At 46.0% G+C, this 19,964-nt stretch overlaps 1 protein-coding gene across 1 annotated transcript in view; it reads right to left on the bottom strand.

Annotated features, from left to right (window-relative positions):
- The window catches only part of VTCN1 (V-set domain containing T cell activation inhibitor 1), a 39,330-nt gene extending 26,501 nt beyond the window's left edge, over positions 1 to 12,829 (bottom strand). The window contains exon 1 of the mRNA XM_054016391.1: positions 12,747 to 12,829. Coding sequence (XP_053872366.1) covers positions 12,747 to 12,778 — 32 coding nt within the window. The 5' untranslated portion in view covers positions 12,779 to 12,829. The remainder of the gene's footprint in view (positions 1 to 12,746) is intronic.
- Between the last annotated feature and the right edge of the window lie 7,135 nt (positions 12,830 to 19,964).

The following is a 19,964-nucleotide window of genomic DNA, read 5'->3' as shown; positions in this document are numbered from 1 at the left end:
CAGAACTGGACCCAGAACTGATTCCTGCAGGACCCCACTCAATATGCCCTTCCAGCATGAATGTGAACCACTGATAACTACTCTCTGGGAATGGTTTTCCAACCAGTTAAGCACCCACCTTACAGTAGCTCCATGTAGGTTGTATTTGCCTTGTTTGTTTATGAGAAGGTCATGTGAGACAGTATGAAAAGCCTTACTAAAGTCAATATATACTGCATCTACTGCTTCCCCACTATCCACAAGGCTTGTTATCCTATCAAAAAAGGCTATTAGGTTGGTTTGATACGATTTGTTCTTGACAAATCCATGCTGACTGTTACTTATACCTCATTATCTTCTAGGTGTTTGCAAATTGATTGTATTGATAATGTTGATTCCTCCCTCAGTCATGCTATGAAGTGGCTTGAGTGGATAGATTGTCCTCTGGAGCTGCAAAATGTTTATGGTGTCTGTCTATGCTGGAATGGTAGAATCCAGATACTGGGTTTTTTTTTACTTTGAAACTTAGTCACATCTACATATAAGTAAGAATATATTTTTGCAAGTTCACTGCTGATATTGTCTTTAATATGATAGATTTTCAAAGATGAATATCCTAGCAGTAGAAACTTTCAGCTAATGAATAGAGCTGGGTGACGTTTTTCAACCTTTTTGTTTTTTTTATGAAAGATGAAGATTTGGCAACACCAAAACATTTCAAGAATTCATGTACATTTCACTGAATTGTTTTGGTCTGAAAAAAAAATAAACAAATTCCAAAACATTTGAAGCATTTCATTACCATATTTTCTAAATGAAACGTTTCCATTTTTCAATTCAAAATGACTTTTCATTTGGAAATTTCCTTTAATTTAATTTTTAAAAATAAAAAAGGGTTTTAAAATACTCAAAATCAGAATGAAACATTTCATTTGACCTGAAACCAATTTTGAACATTTCAATTTACTGAAAATTTCATTTTCAGTTCAACAGAAAACAATATCTATATATTTTAAGACTTGCCAGCAAACTGAAAAATTCATTATTTGCTCAGCTCTACTAATGAGATAATTGAAAATTATGTTTTGTAACTGAGGACATTAAATGTTTATCCAACATGGATTACAAATATCACTGAACACAATGTGCTGAGTTTTGTAGTTAATGTCAGTTATCATGTTACCCTAGTCAACGAGGACTGCAGAAATGGTAGGTTTTTTATTTTTTCCCCAAATAACTGAACTTTTAACATTTGCTAATGTGGTAACATAAGAACCATATTTTACTTATTGAGCACAAGTTCAAATGTTCTAACAGGTAAACATAGGCGCTGACTTCCCCTCTGCCCAGTGGGTGCTCACCCCTGGTCCTGCCCCTGTACCGCCCTCGCCCCACCCCCATTCCACCCCTTCCCCCAAGTCCCCGCCCCACTCCGCCTTTTCCTACCGCAGCCCCACCCTCTTCCCCCAAGTCCCCACCCCTGCCCTGCCTCTTCTCCACCTTCTCCCCTGAGCGCACCATGTCCCTGCTCCTCCCCATCCCTCCCAAAAAGTCATAAGCACCGCCAAACAGCTGTTATGCGGAGAGGGAGAGGAGGGAGGGGGAGGAGCGGGGGAGGAGCGGGGGAGGAGCAGCGCGCTGGGGGGGGAGAAGGAAGTGAGGAGGGGGGAGCGTGGCTGTTGGTGGGTGCAGAGCCCCCACTAATTTTTCCCCGTGGGTGCTCCAGCTCCAGCGCACCCATGGAGTCGACACCTATGCACGTAAATCTAAATGTTTTTTTTCTCAAACATAAGAATTAGCAGTGGATCTTAATAATCTAAGTAATACAATGAAGTCTTGTTTGGGAAATTACTGTTTGTTTGTTTTTATTTTATCAAAAATTCCCCTCAAATTTGTTGTTTAGACACTGATAGAGTTGGACAATTGAAACATTTATAGTTAATATGCTGTTAGAGATCTTAAGCTCGACCCCTGCCAGTGTCCACAGACCTTCACCCAGTGCCCCTTTCTACAGTTAGTTTTTAAAAATTGTTATTACTATTCTGGTAGAGCCTAGGAGCCCTACTCATGGACCAGAACCCCACTGTGCTAGGTGCTGTGCAAACACAGAATAAAACAGTCCCTTCCCCAAAGATTGTTCAATCTAAGTGATAGTTCAATCTAAGTCAAGATAATTAAGTTAGATATAGATAGTGAGTTTAGATAGAATTTAGAGAATTTTTCCTCTCCCCACCAGGGTTTGGCTTAGTGCTGAGGTCATGCCCAGTCCAGAGTGCCAGAAAGTCCAGAGTGCCACAACGTGAATCATGTTCCTTGATCTTTCCAGAGCCTAATGCCTCATGAAGTAATAGGCCTCTTCTCTCCAGGGGTGTCCCACTCTCCAGCCCACTGCACAGTTTGAGCCCATCAGGACATAGCGCTCTGGCTCTGGGGCCACCTCACTGGAGATGTCTTGAAGACAGAGGCTGAAACTTCAGGGGCCAGGGTTCCACACAGGGCCCTTAAGGGGAATCCAGGGTACCAAAGCAAACAGCCACCCAGTGGGCCAAGTTATTGGCTCCTGCTCCAACATCTGCACCAGACTCTACATGGAGTTTGAGCATGGGGTCATCTAAGTCCATGAAGTCCACAGTGGGGGCATAGAAGATCAGGAAGCCTCAGGGACCACATTCACCAGTGATCCCCTGCCAAGACCCTTCCAGTCCTCAGACTTGGCACCCATATTTGGGACATCATCCCATCAGCCCCAAACAGCTTCCAGACTACTCCTGTGGTGTCAACCTTCCTGCTCCCCCAGGAAGGATCAATGTCTCCTCCAATAGTGAAGCCCAACACTGGTAACTTGGCACTATCACTATCCTCACCCAGCTGCTCCTGCCACTCAAAAGAAAAAGCAGCGCCGGCACTGTTCTAGGGATAATGCACCAGAACTGACCTCTCTGGCCTGAGTGATGGTGCAGGGGTCCCCAGAACCACCTGCAGTACACACTTCCCCCATTTTGCATCCCACTGACTCCCTCCACATTGAGACTCTGTGCCAATCTGCCCTTTGAGATGGAAGCCTCCTCCTCTAGCGCAGAACCATCACCATGCCCTCTGGCATGGGTATCTTTGTTCTGGGGCTGGCAGGAGTCACCCTCACTTACATGTGAAGTGGGCTTTGAGGGTCCTTGGCACAGGGAAAATGCTGCCTGCTACTGTTCCTCAGGGTAGCTGCACCTCTGTCCCTGCAAATGAGAAGGTTTTGTGCAAGAGCTCCTCTATCTACTTTTGAAGCCCTATATCAAGGCCATGGACAGAGGGACTATCTTTCCACCTGTAACACAAACACCTCCCTCTATGGCTTTGGAAGTTGTCCCCTCATCTCTTGTATCTTTCCAGGTAGTCCAGCCTCAACTACCAGTACATGAGGAGCAGGCTCCACCACCTCCTCCTACCCCCCAGTGAGATGACTTTGGGGATCATCAGATTGAGCACGAGGACAGGTCCAAAGGGATCTCCCGAGGGAGATGTAACTCTCCAGGCAACAACATTGGCTCTGTAACTAGGTGCCATCCCTGGGTGCCCCCTTATAGCCATAAACCAGTCACAGCCAAATCTTGGAAAGAATATTCCCCATCTCCTGGGGTCTAATTTATTCAGCATTGTTCAGCTCCCATCAAAGTTCCTTTCTGGTCTCTCCTCAGGGTTAGGGTCTCACAATTCTCTCTTTCTCAGGACTTTGGCTTTAAGTTTTAGCCTCCCCAACCCATAGTTCATCCTTCAAGTCTAGGGTCTCATGGTTCTCTTTCATGGGACCATAACTTTAAGTCCTGGCCTCCATGGCCTGTAACTTCCCACTTAAGTTTAGGGGTTACACAGCCCTCCTTCCTGGGGCTACTAACCAGCAAACTTCTTCCACCACCCCCATCAGTTCCTCCAGCAGCTGGCTTCAGCAGTTCCTCTTTGAAGAACTCTCTACTCTCCCTCAATCCTCTCACTTATATCTCTAGGCTTGGCCTGAGTTAGTCACATAACCAAATTCATTTTCCCTCCTGGGAGGTAAGTTAAGATTGTCACAGGTTCACTGCCCACCCCTACCCCCCTCCATCTTCCCTTAAGGGGCCAGACACTCTGTGGCAGACTCCTTTGTGGTGTTACCACATGATGAATACAAACAATTCCAGGAGCTCCTGGCCAGGGTGGCACACATGCTACACATGGTAACTGCCACCTCGGCTGGCAAGGCCACTGAGTCCCTCTTTAATTACCCTCCCCATCAGTCAGGGATGCCCTGGCCCAGTAAATGACTCCTGGCTAATGCCTGCTACCTCTCCAGCTGTGCCCAAAATAGGAGATAGGAGATCAGGGTGGGTAAAGATTCAATTACTTTAAAAAAAAATAAAATAAAACAGATTTGTTGTTATTTAAATTATAACATGTTTTTCTTATTAAAAATAAATCTGCTTTAAGTGAAACCTTAATTTTATAAAAAATATGTTAAGGCCCACGATTATTATAATCTTGTAAAGCATTTAAATAAAAAAAAGTGCTGAATCCATGAGCCTCTATCAAACACTTGGAGTTAAAGGCTGCTTTTCTATATCGAGAAAGAACCAGCGGAAAAACATCCAACTTTTGAGGTCCAGCTTTATAAATATGGCACAATAGGTTGTGTGCTATATTAACAGCTTGCTTCTGTGGGGAAACCAGGGGCTGTGCTACTGAGTTCAAGAGACTGTCAAAGTCATTACAAGCATTGGGACCTTGGCCTCTGACTCCAGGAGACACCATCGTGTATCATCAGGACCATCCACTGAGCTGACCTGAGTGGTCTCACATTCCTATGTGATAGCCTCTCTACCTGAGTTCTGATTGGCGCAGTTCTCAAATTATGAATATTTATTACTCCACCCACCATGGAAATTTACTCTCGAGCTCATGGAAAAACACTGACCTGCCCAGTAACTATCAACCCTTGCCTCTGGACAGTTCTGGTTACTTCATGTAAATGGCTTTGCTTTGTCTCCTTGTGTGTGTACACAGAAAGAGATACAAAGAAACAGAAATCCAGTAATTTCTCAACTGCCTCCCTCTCTGTCTCTAAACAATTCAAATACTGCAGTGCAAAAAGCATGTGGTTTACAGGAGTAGAAATCTTGGATTATTGTTAGTTGTTTTGTTTTTCTGGGGGTGAGGGTGGGGCAGGGAAGTTAGGTAACAAGGGAGAAGGAGCAGAGTGTGCAACAAGAAAGAAGCAACACTGGTGTCAAAGCAGGACACTGGGAAGAAGAGACAACATTCTTCAGAGTGCAGCCCCTAGTGTTGATTTCAACATGTGGGGACTGGAGGAAGAAAAACCTGCCCTGGCTGCAGGTCATAAAAAAAGAAAGATGCTATTTGGGAATATTTTCAGGAAACTCCTGTAACTCTGGGTAATAAAAGGAATATGTGGCAAATGTAAACAGTGCAACAGAGAGATTCAAGTTTGGGTTATTAGAATGAAACAATATTATGAAAAATGCTCTTCAGAAGGCAATGAGTGTGACGATGATGCTGTGGACATGACTGAAATATCTGGACCAACAGGTTAGTAAACTTATTTTTGCATCATTCTTGTGGCCTGCTAGCCATGTCTTACATGACAGTAAGTGATGACTTACATTATTCTCATAAATTTGTGCTTTGAGTGGATTGATTACTTATGAATTTCAAAATGTTTGTGTTCAAAATATAATTGGGATGTTTGTTGTGGGAGTATTTATCAGCTACATTTTTACTGTCACTGCTGGACTTATGAAATGTTTTCTTTTTTTTAAGTGAGTGAGAGTGACTTTTTTTTTTTTTTACCATTTTGTTTCATGGTCCAGCTTTGACATCATCTACATGTCCACAATTTCAGAGTCATCTGCTGGTACTACCACTAGTGCTGCAACTAAACATATATCAGATAGTCTTTTTTTTTTTAATACAGGTTATTTACTTTCTTCATTATCCAATAAAATCATGGATGAGTTTGTAATCAGGACCAGCAAAACTCCATAGATGCAAAGATTGATTGGTTCATTTATGCAACACATTCTCCCTTTTGTCTTGTTCAGAACAAACATTTCATTGACATGGTTCAGTCATTATGATCAGGCTATCCTCCACCCCACAAGGCAGATATTGCTGGAAGGTTACTGAATACAGTGTATGAGAAGGAAATTGAACAGTGTGCAAAAAACAGGGAAATTCATTAATCTGAGTCTTGATGGGTGGAGCAATGTACACAATGATTTAGTAATATGTGCTTGTGTGACAACTGATGTATTAGGAAATGCCCATATAGCAGAATAGAGAAGTAGAAGTAAAAGCTGTAACAATCTGAACAAAAATTCAAGTGTCAAGTGCGTAACTTTGTCACAGATAATGCTGCAAGTGAGCAAAGGTTAGAAATCTGACAAAGATAATGAAGAGAATCTGAGATGTATAACATACGAGTACAACGTTCATATGATGCATCATTTAGCCAAAGCCTTAAGTACAACTCCAGAAAAAAAGGAAAATGCTGAAATTGAAAAATACTTCTACAACAGTCACGTTGCTTCAGCTTCACTGAAGAGAGCAGGAAGATCCCAACTAATTCTCCTGCAAGATGTACAATGGAATTCAGTAGCTCACTGTTTTGAGATATTTATTAAGAACTGGCCTATTCTGATGACAATTTGTGAAGAAAATTGTAACAAAATAGATGGCACTATCATAGCTAAAGTAGTCAACATTGGATACAGAGAAATGTAGGAGATAGTCTCAATATACTGAAACCTATTTCATAACCTTGGACAAACTGAAGAAAGATTGCTGCTGTAGTGCTGATGCTGGTGAACTTTGGAGAGAACTTCTAGAGACACTGAAGAAAGAAATATCCAACAACAAAGTTAAATGGCAAGCAGTAAAGAAGTGGATGGATCAAGCACTTACTCCACCTTATCTTCTTGCCTATATTCTTAACCCAAAGTACCAGGATACATGCCTAACTGTTGAAGAAGAAGATGCTGCTGTGACATGGGCATCTAATAATCACCCATCAATCATGCCAACCATAATAAGTTTCAGGGCTGGAGGTGAACCGTTCAAGCAGTACATGTTTGCTGATGATGTTTCAAAAAGTCACAACACTGTGACTGAACTGGTGGAAGTCACTAGCTAAGCACCTGGAACCAGAGCTTGTTGAAATGCTAACTCAGCTTTTGACAGAAATAGCATCTTCCAAAGGCCCAGAAAAAAATATTTTCTTCATTTGGCTTAGTTCATTCAAAGCTGAGATATTGATTGCAGTTGAAAAAGCAGGAACACTTGTCTTTCTCTTCCAGTCTGAATAAAAATGAGGGGCGATGGAAGATCTACTAGTTTTAAAAGAGTAAAGGACATCCTTTGATAAGCTAAATTTATGTTTCCAAAACATTTAAGGTTGTTTTGTTTATTAAAAATAAATTGGATATGCCATTTTGTGTGTTTAATTAAATTCCAGTGACAATCCTAATTCAGCTTGACACAAATCATGAGCAAAAGAGCTATTCTTTTCTATATCTGTTATATATCTTCTGAGGTACAATTCTTCCTCTATGGTTCTCTGGCTCCAAGGAGAGGAAAGTAGGTCACTGTAACGCTTGGAAGGGTGCAGCTTCCTTCTCGCCTCATGCTAGGCCATTGAGTACAGGATGGGTGAAGCCAAGACTCCCTTTCCTTGCACCTCTTCACTTGCCTAAAGAGGGGGATTATCCAGAGGCCAGGGGCTGCACCAGACCCCAGGTTAGATCTTACTTAGCTAAGCAAGGGGTGAAGTAGACCATACTCCCCCTTACTCACCTGCAGGGCCGGCTCTAACTTTTTTGCCACGCTAGGCAAAAAAGAAGAGCGCCACCACGCCGTAACACACCCCCCCCCGAAGTGCTGCGCTGGGCCGCCCAACCCCCCCCCCCGAGCACCACACCGCCCAAAGCGCCTCCCCCCCCCCCCCGAAGTGCTGGGCCGGGCCGCCCAAAACCCCGCCCCGAACGCCGCGCCAGGCCGCCCAACCCCCCACCCCCGAGCGCCGGGCCGGGCTGCCCAAACTCCCGCCCTCCCTGCTCAGCACTGGGCCGGGCCGCAGCGCCGAAGCCCTCCCCCCACCCCCAGCGCCACGCCGCCACCGAAACACTCCCCGCACTGCCCGGCCGAAACAAAACCCCTCAAGCGCCGCCCTGCCGAACAAAAAAAAAAACAAAACACCGCGAGCACCCCCCGCCACCCCAACATTGGTCGCCCCGTCTAAGGTGCCGCCCCAAGCACGTGCTTGGTCAGCTGGTGCCTGGAGCCGGCCCTGCTCACCTGCTCAGCCAACTAAGACGAGGGCTAGATTCATTATTTTTTTTTAAAAAGTCTTAATCATTTTTGATTCTCAATATTCAATGGGTGCACCCTTGCTTCATTCACTGCCCATCATTCAACCTCTGCCACCTTACTCACACTGAGTACTCCTCACTCCATGAACAGTCACTGTAGCAAGGTTGCTGCCGCCAGAACACCCGTTTGTGGCATAGGATGGCTCTGCAGCACCCCTTCCTCATTTGCCCCTCAGAGTTTTCCATCTCTCCTATGGATTCATGTGGCTCAGCCCTCCAGCTGGGTCACTCTCAGAGTTCAATCCCCTTTCAGGGTATTCAAAGTCCAAAATAAACACCACCTTTGACAACAGCCCCAAGTTAACATAAACTAAAGGTATTCTGTCCCCTCCTGGGCTCAACTCATAGTTCTTCTCACTCTGACCAGAGTGCTGACCCTCCTGGCTCTTCCCTGCTGGCAGTCCAAATACAGCATAAACCAAAGTTGTCTCACATCTCCCCTGGGACTCACACCCTATTTAAAGCAAGTCTCACTCTTTACCAAAGCAATGGCTCCCAGTGGTTATCTCCCAGTGGCAACCTCCCCTCTTCCAGAGCCAGACTACAGCTCCCCTGGACTAGGAAAAGTCAACCACCACTTCCACCTTTCTCCCCAGCCTCTGAGCTAGATATTGTAAAGGCCTGATTGAGTCACATGACCCACCAGTCACATAGCCTTCATTTTCCCTACCTGAGGAGGAGAGCAAAATGTATCACAGGTGGGGCTGGATCTCTCCCCTTAAAGGGGCCGGCCACCCTGTGACTGTCCCACTGAAATCAGTGGGGCAGTGGGAGTACTTTGAGAGTAAGGTGCTACTCAGTGTAAGTGACAGAATCTGGCCCTTAGAAATCAACCTGTCACAATTTCAGGATAATTGCGCCTGGATTTCCCTTCTGAGATCCCTTGATTTCAGGCTGCAGTTAGGAATGAGAGAAGGGGTTGGATGGGGCGGCAGGGGGCAGTCAGGGGCAGGGAGAAGGGGTGGTTGGATGGGGCAGGGGTCCCCGGGGGGGCAGTCAGGAAGGAGCGGGGTTTGGATAGGGTGGCAGGGGACAGGCAGGGGCAAGAGTTCCAGGGGCAGTCAGGGGACAGGGAGAAGGGATGGTTAGATGGGGCAGGGGTCTGGGGGGGCTGTCAGGAATGAGAGGGGGGGTTGGATGGGGTGGCAGGGGGCAGTCAGGGGCAGGGGTTCCAGGGGTGGTCAGGGGACAGGGAGCGGGGGGGGGGGGTTGGATGGGGCAGGAGTCCTGGGGGGGCGGATAGGGGATGGGGGGCGGGCCAGACCCCCTCCACTAATCGGCTCTCCATACAATTTCCGAAACCCAATGCGGCCCTCAGGCCAAAAAGTTTGCTGGCCCCTGCCCTAGATACACCGGAGAAACAATCAGGCCTGCCATCCTCCTCTAAAAATTTGGACCACTCCCTGTTTGGAATCATTCTACTACTTGCAGTTGAGGTAAATCTTTTTAGCATAAGTGTTGTAATATGACTTCCAGCTTCCAAGTGAATAGCTCTTTTGCAACTACTTCAAGGTTAATTGACTTTAGCTCAAGAAGCTTGTTAGATGTTGGCACTAAGCTTTTTACCCTTCTGCTCCCAAGGGTAAGTGAGACGAGATGTTTTAGCTGAATCCTTAATCCACCAGGGCACAAACTGATATAGCAAAGAGGATTGTCAAAAGAACCTCTAGTGAATTGCAGCTGAGATTTTCAAAAGCATCTAGTGATTTGGGGTTTCTCAAATTTTGGGAGCCCAGCTAGAAACACCTTTAAAAGGGTCTGATTTTCAGAAAGTATTGAGTACTCACCCTCTGAAAAAGCCAGTCCCTTTGGGTACCCTAAATAGAACATCCAAAAATTAAAGCACCCCAAATCCCTAGTTACTTTTGAAATTTTTGCCTCTGATCCTTTATTAATTTTAGCTGGAGTCCCATAGTGAGTTACAAAGTGTGATTCACAATCTGCTACTTGATGTGCTTTGCAACAATTCAATTTTTTAAAAATGTGTAGTAGACCACAATAAGAGGTAATCTTTTCTATTGACTTCAAATGGATCTGAACCAAACATGAGCAAGGGCAATCAGGAATCTCACATGGTTTCAACGGTTCTTTTGCAGTTTGCTTTCTCCACTCTTGGATCTTCTCTTCCATGGCAGTATTCGTAACTGGCCAGAATAGGACATCTCTGGCTCTGTCCTTACACTTCTTACTAGCCAGAAGGGGAAAGTGGACTACGCTGGTGGTATTCGAGCACAATCCCCACTAAACCATGTTATCCATTCTAATGGGACCAGAGCACAAGGTGTTGTGACTGAAGGCTTTCCTGGCTTTCAGAAGCTTAAGTTTAGCCATTCTCCACCTTCTGGAAGGGCACCAGGCAGCGCTGGGCAATTTTAACTATGTTGAAGAAGTTTTGGGACATTTGATAGTTAAAGAGGATCAGTTGACTTGTGATAAACAGCAGGGATTTTAATTCCCCTACATCTCCAATTCTAACCTGGATGCAAAGAGTTAACTCTCCCTAGCCATTTCTAACCATCTGAAACATCAAGCTTAGTGATAAGAGCAGGGCCGGCTCCAGGCACCAGCTTACCAAGCAGGTGCTTGGGGCGGCCACTTTGGAGGGGGGCGGCACGTCCAGCTGTTCGGCGGCAATTTGGCGGACGGTCCCTCACTCCTGCTCCGAGCGAAGGACCTCCCACCGAATTGCCGTCACAGAGCTCGATTGCGGCTTTTTTGTTTTGTTTTGTTTCGTTTGGCTGCTTGGGGCGGCCAAAACCCTGGAGTCGGCCCTGGATAAGAGGTAGGGACCTTCAGAAGCCCTTCTTTTCTGGGAAGCATCAGCACTGTTTCCGGTGTCTCCTTCTGCTGCTTCAGCTGGACATTACTGTCCATAGGAAGCAGACATTAGCCAACACAGCCAGTGTGGTTATTCTGAAAGAATTAAGGGATGAGGGCTCATTTGTTCCTCTGACAAAACCAGTCAGGCTGGTTGTAGGTAGTTAGTCAGGACTACACGCCCATTAATAACAGAGCAGCTTGTTATGTGCGTTCCAAATGCACAGAAAATAAGACGTTCACTTGACATTTATGCTATTACATTATACTACTATCACTACAGAGTATTATATTGTTGCTTTCACAGTTTATTATGAAATTGATGTACAGTGACCTGAGCACCTTGGCAGGCCAGGTTAGGTGCTTTATATATACAGTGATTATTTATCTCGTAGCAAGAGGAGGCTATTCCTCACACAAGGAATTCAAGAAAATGTGGCAAGGTTCGTAGGAACTAGGTTGTTCTAAGAGTTTCATGCACTGGGCATTCTGCCACTGGGGAATTTAGTGCTGGACTGATAGCCTTGAGAACTGAAGTCCTATCAACAGAATAAATACTAGTATAGGCTTCCTACATGCCACTGTGCTAACCTGCTTTAATCCAGCCTAGAAGAGCCATGGTTAGGGAGACGAAAAAGAGTTCAATGTCCATGCTCTGCAAAGACAGTCAGCAAAGCGCTATTTGTGGTAGTGATTTTATGAGACTGGCATCTGTCCATTAGAAACTCGACTGAGTCTTCCAATTCATTTTCACATGGGAGCCACCAAATTGCTGTCTGATATAAATCATTTTAAGCCATTACTGACCTGGAGGTGACCTAGGTGTGAGACTTTGTACCCTGTTATGAATCTCCCAGGATATCTATTCTCTGTGTGTATTTGATTTTGATTTGTGGCTTTGCCAAATAGATCAAAAGGTAGAAGCATTATTGAACAAACAGATGAAATCCTTTTTCTTTTCCTTACACCTCCTCATCAGCATAGCTCTTACACAGGAATGAACTGTTGTGCGGAGAGACACAGAAAATATACTGCAGTATGGATTGTGGATTACTCTCTCTAATACACTGATTTGTGGGAGATTTGCACACCTTTCCAAATGCTGACAGAGGAAATATAGAGGCTCTCCAATGCCATTTACATCCCTCCCTTCTAATAACATGCAGCTCTGAAATGTTGTAAGCAAGACTTACTCATTTCACTGGAAATAAGTTTTCATTTTTGCTGTAATCACTAATTATATCCCATTGGGATCTGGGAGCATGACTACACCAGTTTAAGTCTATGTCTTATATCAATGACTGGCTTGGCATTCATACTTTCCACAAAACAACTCAAAACATACAAACACTAAAAGCAGCCCAAGAGCATGATATTGAGCCAAATGGCAAAGAATTCCCTTGCCAAAGCTGAACAAAAGTCTCCAAGGGCGGACAGCACAATAGCCAGATGTGGCAGTGGAGCCCAGACCTCCCATAATTAAATAAATACAGAACAATTCCCTCCCTCCCTTATCTCCAAAAGCAGATAAAGACTGTACAGTACCTCCAGAAAATGATCTGACCCAGGGAAGCCATAGTAATGGGATTGGTTCAGACAAGCGAAGCGTAGGGTGCATAACAATTCAATGCAGTATTCAGTGCAGCCTCTTTCCCTTTGAAATACATTTGTCTAAGTTCCATCTACTCTGCTTAAATAGCTGAACTCAGGTAAGGAGTGGTGACTCCAGGTGGGGAAAGTTGAGGTATGAGGAAGCCAACAGGACATTATCAGGTTTCCCATCATACACAAGGCACAGCTTTTTCAGTATTATAGGACAGTAGCCTTGACTCCTATGTTAAGGTTGCCTAACATGTCCCATTATAAAAACATTTCTAACTTTTTTTTTTTTTGAGGAATTCTTAGAGCCTCCAAAATTTGCAGCAGGGATGTGAAAATTGGAAGGGATATAGTCCTTAGGTCAGAGAGGGGCCTTTTGCTGGTCCCATGCAAATCCATTCAGATATGGCCAAGTTAGAAAATGGCAAAAATCACCATTAGGGGTCTGTATTATACTCAGTAGAGTTTGCTAGAGGCTTGCTGCTAAAATCAACAGACCTTCAATCTACACTGAGCACGCTCCTCATCCCCACTGAGCCTCCTCACAGACCCCATCTGAACTGGGCATGCTCCCCAGCGTCTCCTGATACCATGCTTAGTACCAAAGTAGTCATGTGAAGCCACAGGCTCTATCACAGTAGAGGGTAGTGCATGTTCCCTCTCTGACACCCAACTTTTTTCCTCCCTGGTGATTCTCCTAACTCTGCCCACCCTACATCTGGGGACTTAAAATGCAACAGCCATTTCTTCTTTCCCTAAAACATGCATTCTCAATGCTGCTTTTCTCCATGTAATGCCCTTGGACCAAACCATTTCCTGTTTCCCATCCCCTCCCCATCCTGGCTACTGGTACCAGGTCTGCTATGCTGCAGCCTGCAGAGCCTGCAAAGGCTAGCAGGAAGCACAGAGCCTGCAGCACTGACATGGAGGGGCGGCTCTAAGAGGCAAAGGGGGAGAGAGGAGAACAGAGAGAAGACCTGTGGGGAAAGCAGAGGAGTGCAAGCTGCTTGTGTGAGTTAGGAGAGCCTGAATTTGTGTGGGGGACTCTGTGCCCTGTCCCTTGTGTGTGGATTGGGGTGAGGGAGCCTGTGTGAGTTTGGATTTGGGGGAAGCCTGCAAATGCCTGCAAAATGAGGATAACAACACTTATTCCTATGCTGCTCTGGGCTGATGTGATGATAAATTAGTTAATGTCTGTACAGGGCTTTCCTGTGCTATGGTAGGGAACTGGGAACATTCCAATACCTTGCCCATCCTAACAAAAATTGCCATTTTCTTTGTGCCAACCACAGCTCCAAATAGGGACTCCTATTCATACAGTCCCCCATGACACATGATCCTTCGGGCAGCACCACTGATTCAGGGAGTACTTGCTGCTGCTTGGCAGAGATCACACTGGACACAAAGGCACTAGAGACAAAGGCACAAAGACGAATGTCGGACTGCTCGGGGTAGGGGGCTAAAGGGGTCAGAATTAAGGATATGTGCTTGTGTTCTATATGCAGCAATACCTTAACTGTGCATTTCCTGGTGTGCAGAAGTTTGTAGTTTGTTTTTCAGGCCATGGTACAGCTTCTAAAACACTCCATTTATGCAGCTATTAGGAGCTCCCCATTAGGGAAGCCACCGAGAAAACGTGCCCAGCTGTGGTGCAGGAAGCAGGACAGGTCAGAGGGGATGAAGGCCATGGGACAGCAAGGATTGGCTTGGAAAAGACTATGGCTGCCATCCAGTGGTCTCATTTTCAGAGGTGCTAAGCATCTGCTGTTCCCATCGACTTCAATGGGTCACCCCCTCTCCAAATCCAGCCACTCATTTAGGTGCCATTGTAGAATCATAGAATATGAGGGTTGGAAGGGACTTCAGCAGATCATCTAAGTCCAACCCCCTGCTGAAAGCAGGACTAATCCCCCAACAGAGTTTTGCCCCAGATCCCTAAATGGCCCCCTCAAGGATTGAATTTACAACCCTAGGTTTAGCAGGCTAATGCTCAAACCACTGAGTTATCCCTCCCCCCTAGATTTGAGGTCCTAGCTTTAGATCCCCAGGTTTGAACATTCTGATGACTTGAATGCTATAAGACTTGTCCAAAATCTGTGGTAGGGCTGTGAGGAGAACCTGATTCTCCCGGTGGCCAGTCCTTTGCTCTAAACTTTTTCCTATAGTAGCTTAATGAAAACATAGGGTATACATGCTTTCTTACCAATACAATTACTATGGCTGTCTGATCATTATGATTATTTAAAATTATAAAGTGTTTCTTTCCTATACGGCCACTGTCTCATACATTATTTTTTTTTATTTTAAAATGGATATTATATTTATTTGGTAGTTTTCCATTGATGAAAAATGGGTGTGATTCTAACAATCAGGATTTCAGTGGAAGCAAATAACTTGAGGTTGATGTGACCCAGTGTGAAATGAACCTAAAGAAACATCCTGTTGCTCTCACCGACAACTGAATGAAAGTTGCCACTTGACCAAGCATGCAGACCAGGTTTGTCATTTCAGAGCTAATTAAACAATTGGGGAAGGAGAGGGGAGCAGTGGTCAGGATTACAGCACACATTACATCACTTCACAAAGCCAGACTCTTCAATGAGCAGGTTACAGTCCACTTCCCAAACACAGTGGAATGCTTCCTACGCTCTGCTATCAGGGGTTCTCACTCTTTATACAGAACTATTAGTTACAGAACCCCTATGAGTTATCAGTGAAACACAGGAGACTTCTTCATCTCTGTGGCAAGGCTTTACCATGTCTCAGGGCCAATGACTTTCTCCTGAGATGCTGAAGTAGTAATGTGAGAGGTAGGAGGAGAACCAGAAGAGGATGTAGTCATGAAAAGCCAAGAGATGGCAGGATTTCAAGATGTGATCAGCAGTGTCCAGGGCATCCGATAGGTCAAGGAGGAGGAGGATGGAGAACTGGCCCTGAAGTTTGGCCAGGAAGAGGTTGTTAGAAATATTGGAGGTTGTTGGAGACCTCTGCATCTCCTCCTCGGCTCCCAGCCTTATCTCCCCAGGCCTTGGGTGTGTGTGGAGAGAGACTCTGCTGACACCCCTGGCCTATGGGTAAAGAGAATCCCAGCTGCTCCTCTCCCCAGACCTGTAAGGGGTGCGTGAAGAGACTCCCTGCTGATTCCACCCCGCCTCAACCAGCACCAGAAAGCAGGGAGGGAGGCAGTGAGAGTCCTGACCTTGGGGAGCCAAGGGTAACCTGGGATCTCAACAAAGAAAGGAGTGGAGATGGCTGTGTACTGCTAGAAATTATTCAGGAACATTTACTCAAAACCTCACAAAGGCCTCCCAGGTTTGGCCCCAATCCTCATATTTGCCGCCTTCTATTTGCTTTGCATAAACTTTTGCGCCAGTGAAATTTTGTCAGCAAGAATGTTTGCAGAAAGGGAAACTGTCATGACTGAATGTGTATCCACTGGAGCATTTGCTTCTGCGGTATCACACAGCCATTTTGAAATCTCTTAGTGGGCTTGGGAGTCATTCACTCAGGAACAGAACAAAGCCATCCAGCCAAAGCCATGGCCAACCATGCAGCCCAAATGGCTAATTAGGAACAATGACCACTTGTAGCAATAGCAGTGGCAAAGAGTTTGTGAACAACCTGTTGGGTGAAGTATGTTCGCAGAAAACATGTATTTCTCGAACCATTTGAACAATGCATGCCAGTTGAAGTCTGTTGGCAAATAATTTGTGAACAGAAAAAGGGACTACGTTCATTAAATAAATGTACAGCACATAGGGCTGCTCATGAGTAGAAGCACTATCCACCCTGCCGGGGTATCCAGGCAGAACAACTCCTTGTAGTCACTGGCATTGAATGCAGCCGACAAGTCTGAAAGAATTGGCATGGGCACTTGACCCTGATAGCAGCTCATCCACCAGTGCGAGCAGTGCATTGCAATCCCTGTACCACACCCAGCTCTAAACCCAAACTCACTGTAGATCCTGAGGTTTATACACAGGGGTAACACCCACAAACAGTGCCTTGAAGAACATCAGTGACAGGTGTATGCACTACACCAAATAAAAGAAAATACATTGTCGGTCTGCAAGGACTTTGTTCTTGTTATCTGCATTAATTGAAGCTCAAACAGAAGTGAAGTCTCCAAATGAGAGCCCAGTGTGCAGGTGTCTCCTCTGTAACAAGGTGGGGACAAAGTGTCACACAGGATGCTTACAAATGTAAAGATATTATTAAACTGATAAGAACTGGCTACATGCATCACAGGGAAAGGTTATCCTTTGTAGGGCAGGGTACTTACTTCGGTAGGGAGACAAACGGATAGCTTTTAGTTTGGGTAAAGAAGGTGCTCGCGCCCAACCTTCGCTCACAGATGTCAGAGGCAGCAACTTGCAGATTAAGACAACCTGAGTAGTCTGGTTCCCAGAGCCAGGGCCGGCTCCAGGCACCAGCCCACCAAGCTTGTGCTTCGGGCAGCACCTGGAGGGGGGCGGCACGGCATGGCCAGAGTGCTGGGGAGAGCGGAGCCCCGGCCGGGCTCTCTGCCCTTCTCCCGGCGCTCTGGCCGCCAGGGAGAGCAGAGCCACGGCAGGCTCGCCGCCCTCCCCCCTGCACTCCAGCCGGTTGGGGAGAGCGGCCCGCGGTCGGGCTCGGCGCCCTCCCCTGCCACGCTGGGGGGGGCGGGGGGGAGGCACTGGGAGGCTTTTTTGCCTGGGGCGGGAAAAAAGCCAGAGCCGGCCCTGCCCAGAGCTGACCCTTTGGCTCACCTGGTAGAGGAAGTGCCTTGTTTAATAGCCCCCTTTTTGGATGAATAATGGAGAACTATAAACAGTTTCTGAAGAGGGATCCCATCCCATTATCCTTAGTTGGGAGAATGGTGGCTCCAAAATTTGCTTTGTAGGAGGAAAGAAGGAAAAAATAAAGGAGAATCTTCAAGGCTCAGGGTAACGCCGACAGACCGGTCGTCAGTGGGCAGGATCAAACCTCAGACCTCTGGCGCTCAGTGCATGAGCCTCTACAGCATGAGCTTAAAGCCAACTGACTGTTAGCTAAGGCTGTAGAGCAGACTCATTTTATCTCTCTCTCTAAGTGGTCTCGGTGCCACTAGATGGGACAGAACACCACACCCAGGAGGTGTGTGGGTTACATACGTCCCCGAGCTGAGAAGCACATCCTGAGCTTCAGAGACTTCCCAGTTGAAATCCAGGAGGAGCCCCCACTTATAACACTGACAGACCCCAGTCAACGGTGGGTGGGATTGAACCAAGGGCCTCTGGAGCTTAGTGCATGAGCCTCTACCTGATGAGTTAAAAGCCAACTGCCTAGTTAGCTAAGGCTGTAGTGCAAACTCATTTTTTCTCTCTCTTTAAGTGGTCTCGGTGCCACTATATGGGACAGCAGGTGTGTGGGTTACACAGGCACCACAAATGTCTAGCAATGCCTAGGTATTTATTATTTAATATTTATATTCTGGCTATCAATAATAAACAAGAACATTATTATTATTGTTGTTGTTGTTGAAACCAATGCATTGTCCCAGTTTCAATATACCTGACTGGCTGATCTCCACCCATGCTCCATCACCCCCCTTCTCAATCCCTAATAGTATGTGCTCCAGCACAGCATTGCCACATAAGGCTGCTGTGTGCAATGAGCCTAGGATGCATCCAACCCTGAGTGTGGCAGATTGTGTGGGTCATGGGGTGGAACATGCCCACTTCCAAGGGTACAACAACTCAATGGCTAGGCCCAGCAGAAGCACAGATGGCCATTTTTGGATTTACTGGAGTAGGAGGGGAATGAGCAGTTGGTCACAAAAAGCTGGATTACTAAAGAAAGCTTGCAATTAGCCCTGGTCTTTCAGCTGATTAAAAAAAATAATTAACAGACAAAACTGATAACTCAGTTAAAGTTGCTAAATAATGAGAATGTTAAAATGTAGTTATTGATTCCTATGGACACTAGCTAAGCCTAAGCAATGAAACCTATCATGGTGAACAGTTAAGAAAAGTAGATAAAAGTCAAATACACTCACAGCTCAGCCTCACATGTGTAAGTGATAATGACTTTCTGTCCCTGCCAACCCGGGCTGCATTTGAACCAATAACCTACAAAAAAAGGTTACATCTGCTATTCTATATCACTCAGGCTAATTCCCCCAGCTGTCTGTGGGCAGAGTGTTTGAGACCCCTTCGTGTATGGAAAACGCTGTAACTTCTAATGAGACTCTGCCAGTGAAGAATAGCAGAATAGTAGCATGAAGGTGCCAGCTACTTAGTTCTAGCTTCCCACAATGTGCAAGGTGCTCCCAGTTCACCCTCATGAATGCAAGCAACAGGTGGCTGCACTTCTGCATCTCATCTCACTGCCAGCAGCACAGTGTCCCCTACTGTCACACTGGGAACTTGGTTCTGTACTGATTCAGGTGAAAGGACATGCCAACATAGAATCATAGAAGATTAGAGTTGGAAGAGACTTCAGGAGGTCAGCTAGTCCGACCCCCTGCTCAAAGCAGGACCAGCCCCAACTAAATCATCCCAAGCAGGGCTTTGTCAAACCAGGCCTTAAAAACATCTAAGGATGGAGATTCCACCACCTCCCTAGGCAGCCCATTCCAGTGCTTCACCACCCTCCTAGTGAAATAGTTTTTCCTAATATCCAACCTAGACCTCCCCCCACTGCAATTTGAGACCATTGCTCCTTGTTCTGTCATCTGCCCCCATTGAAAACAGCCGAGCTCCATCCTCTTTGGAACCCCCCCTTCAGGTAGTTGAAGGCTGCGATCAAATCCCCCCTCACTCTTCTCTTCTGCAGACTAAACAAGCCCAGTTCCCTCAGCCTCTCCTCATAAGTCATGTGCCCCAGCCCCCTAATCATTTTTGTTGCCCTCCACTGGACTCTCTCCAGTTTGTCCATATCCTTTCTGGGGCCCAAACTGGACGCAATACTCCAGATGTGGCCTCACCAGTGCCAAACAGAGGGGAATAATCACTTCCCTTGATCAGCTGGCAATGCTCCTACTAATGCAGCCCAATATGCCATTAGCCTTCTTGGCAACAAGAGCACACTGTTGACTCATATCCAGCTTCTTGTCCACTGTAATCCCCAGGTCCTTTTCTGTAGAACTGCTGCTTAGCCAGTCAGTCCCCAGCCTGTAGCGATGCATGGGATTCTTCCGTCCTA

This window comes from Malaclemys terrapin, chromosome 1 (assembly GCF_027887155.1).
Source record: "Malaclemys terrapin pileata isolate rMalTer1 chromosome 1, rMalTer1.hap1, whole genome shotgun sequence".
Taxonomy (NCBI): domain Eukaryota; kingdom Metazoa; phylum Chordata; order Testudines; family Emydidae; genus Malaclemys; species Malaclemys terrapin.
The sequence above is the reverse complement of the archived record's forward strand: the minus strand, read 5'-3'. Positions and strand labels throughout refer to the sequence as shown.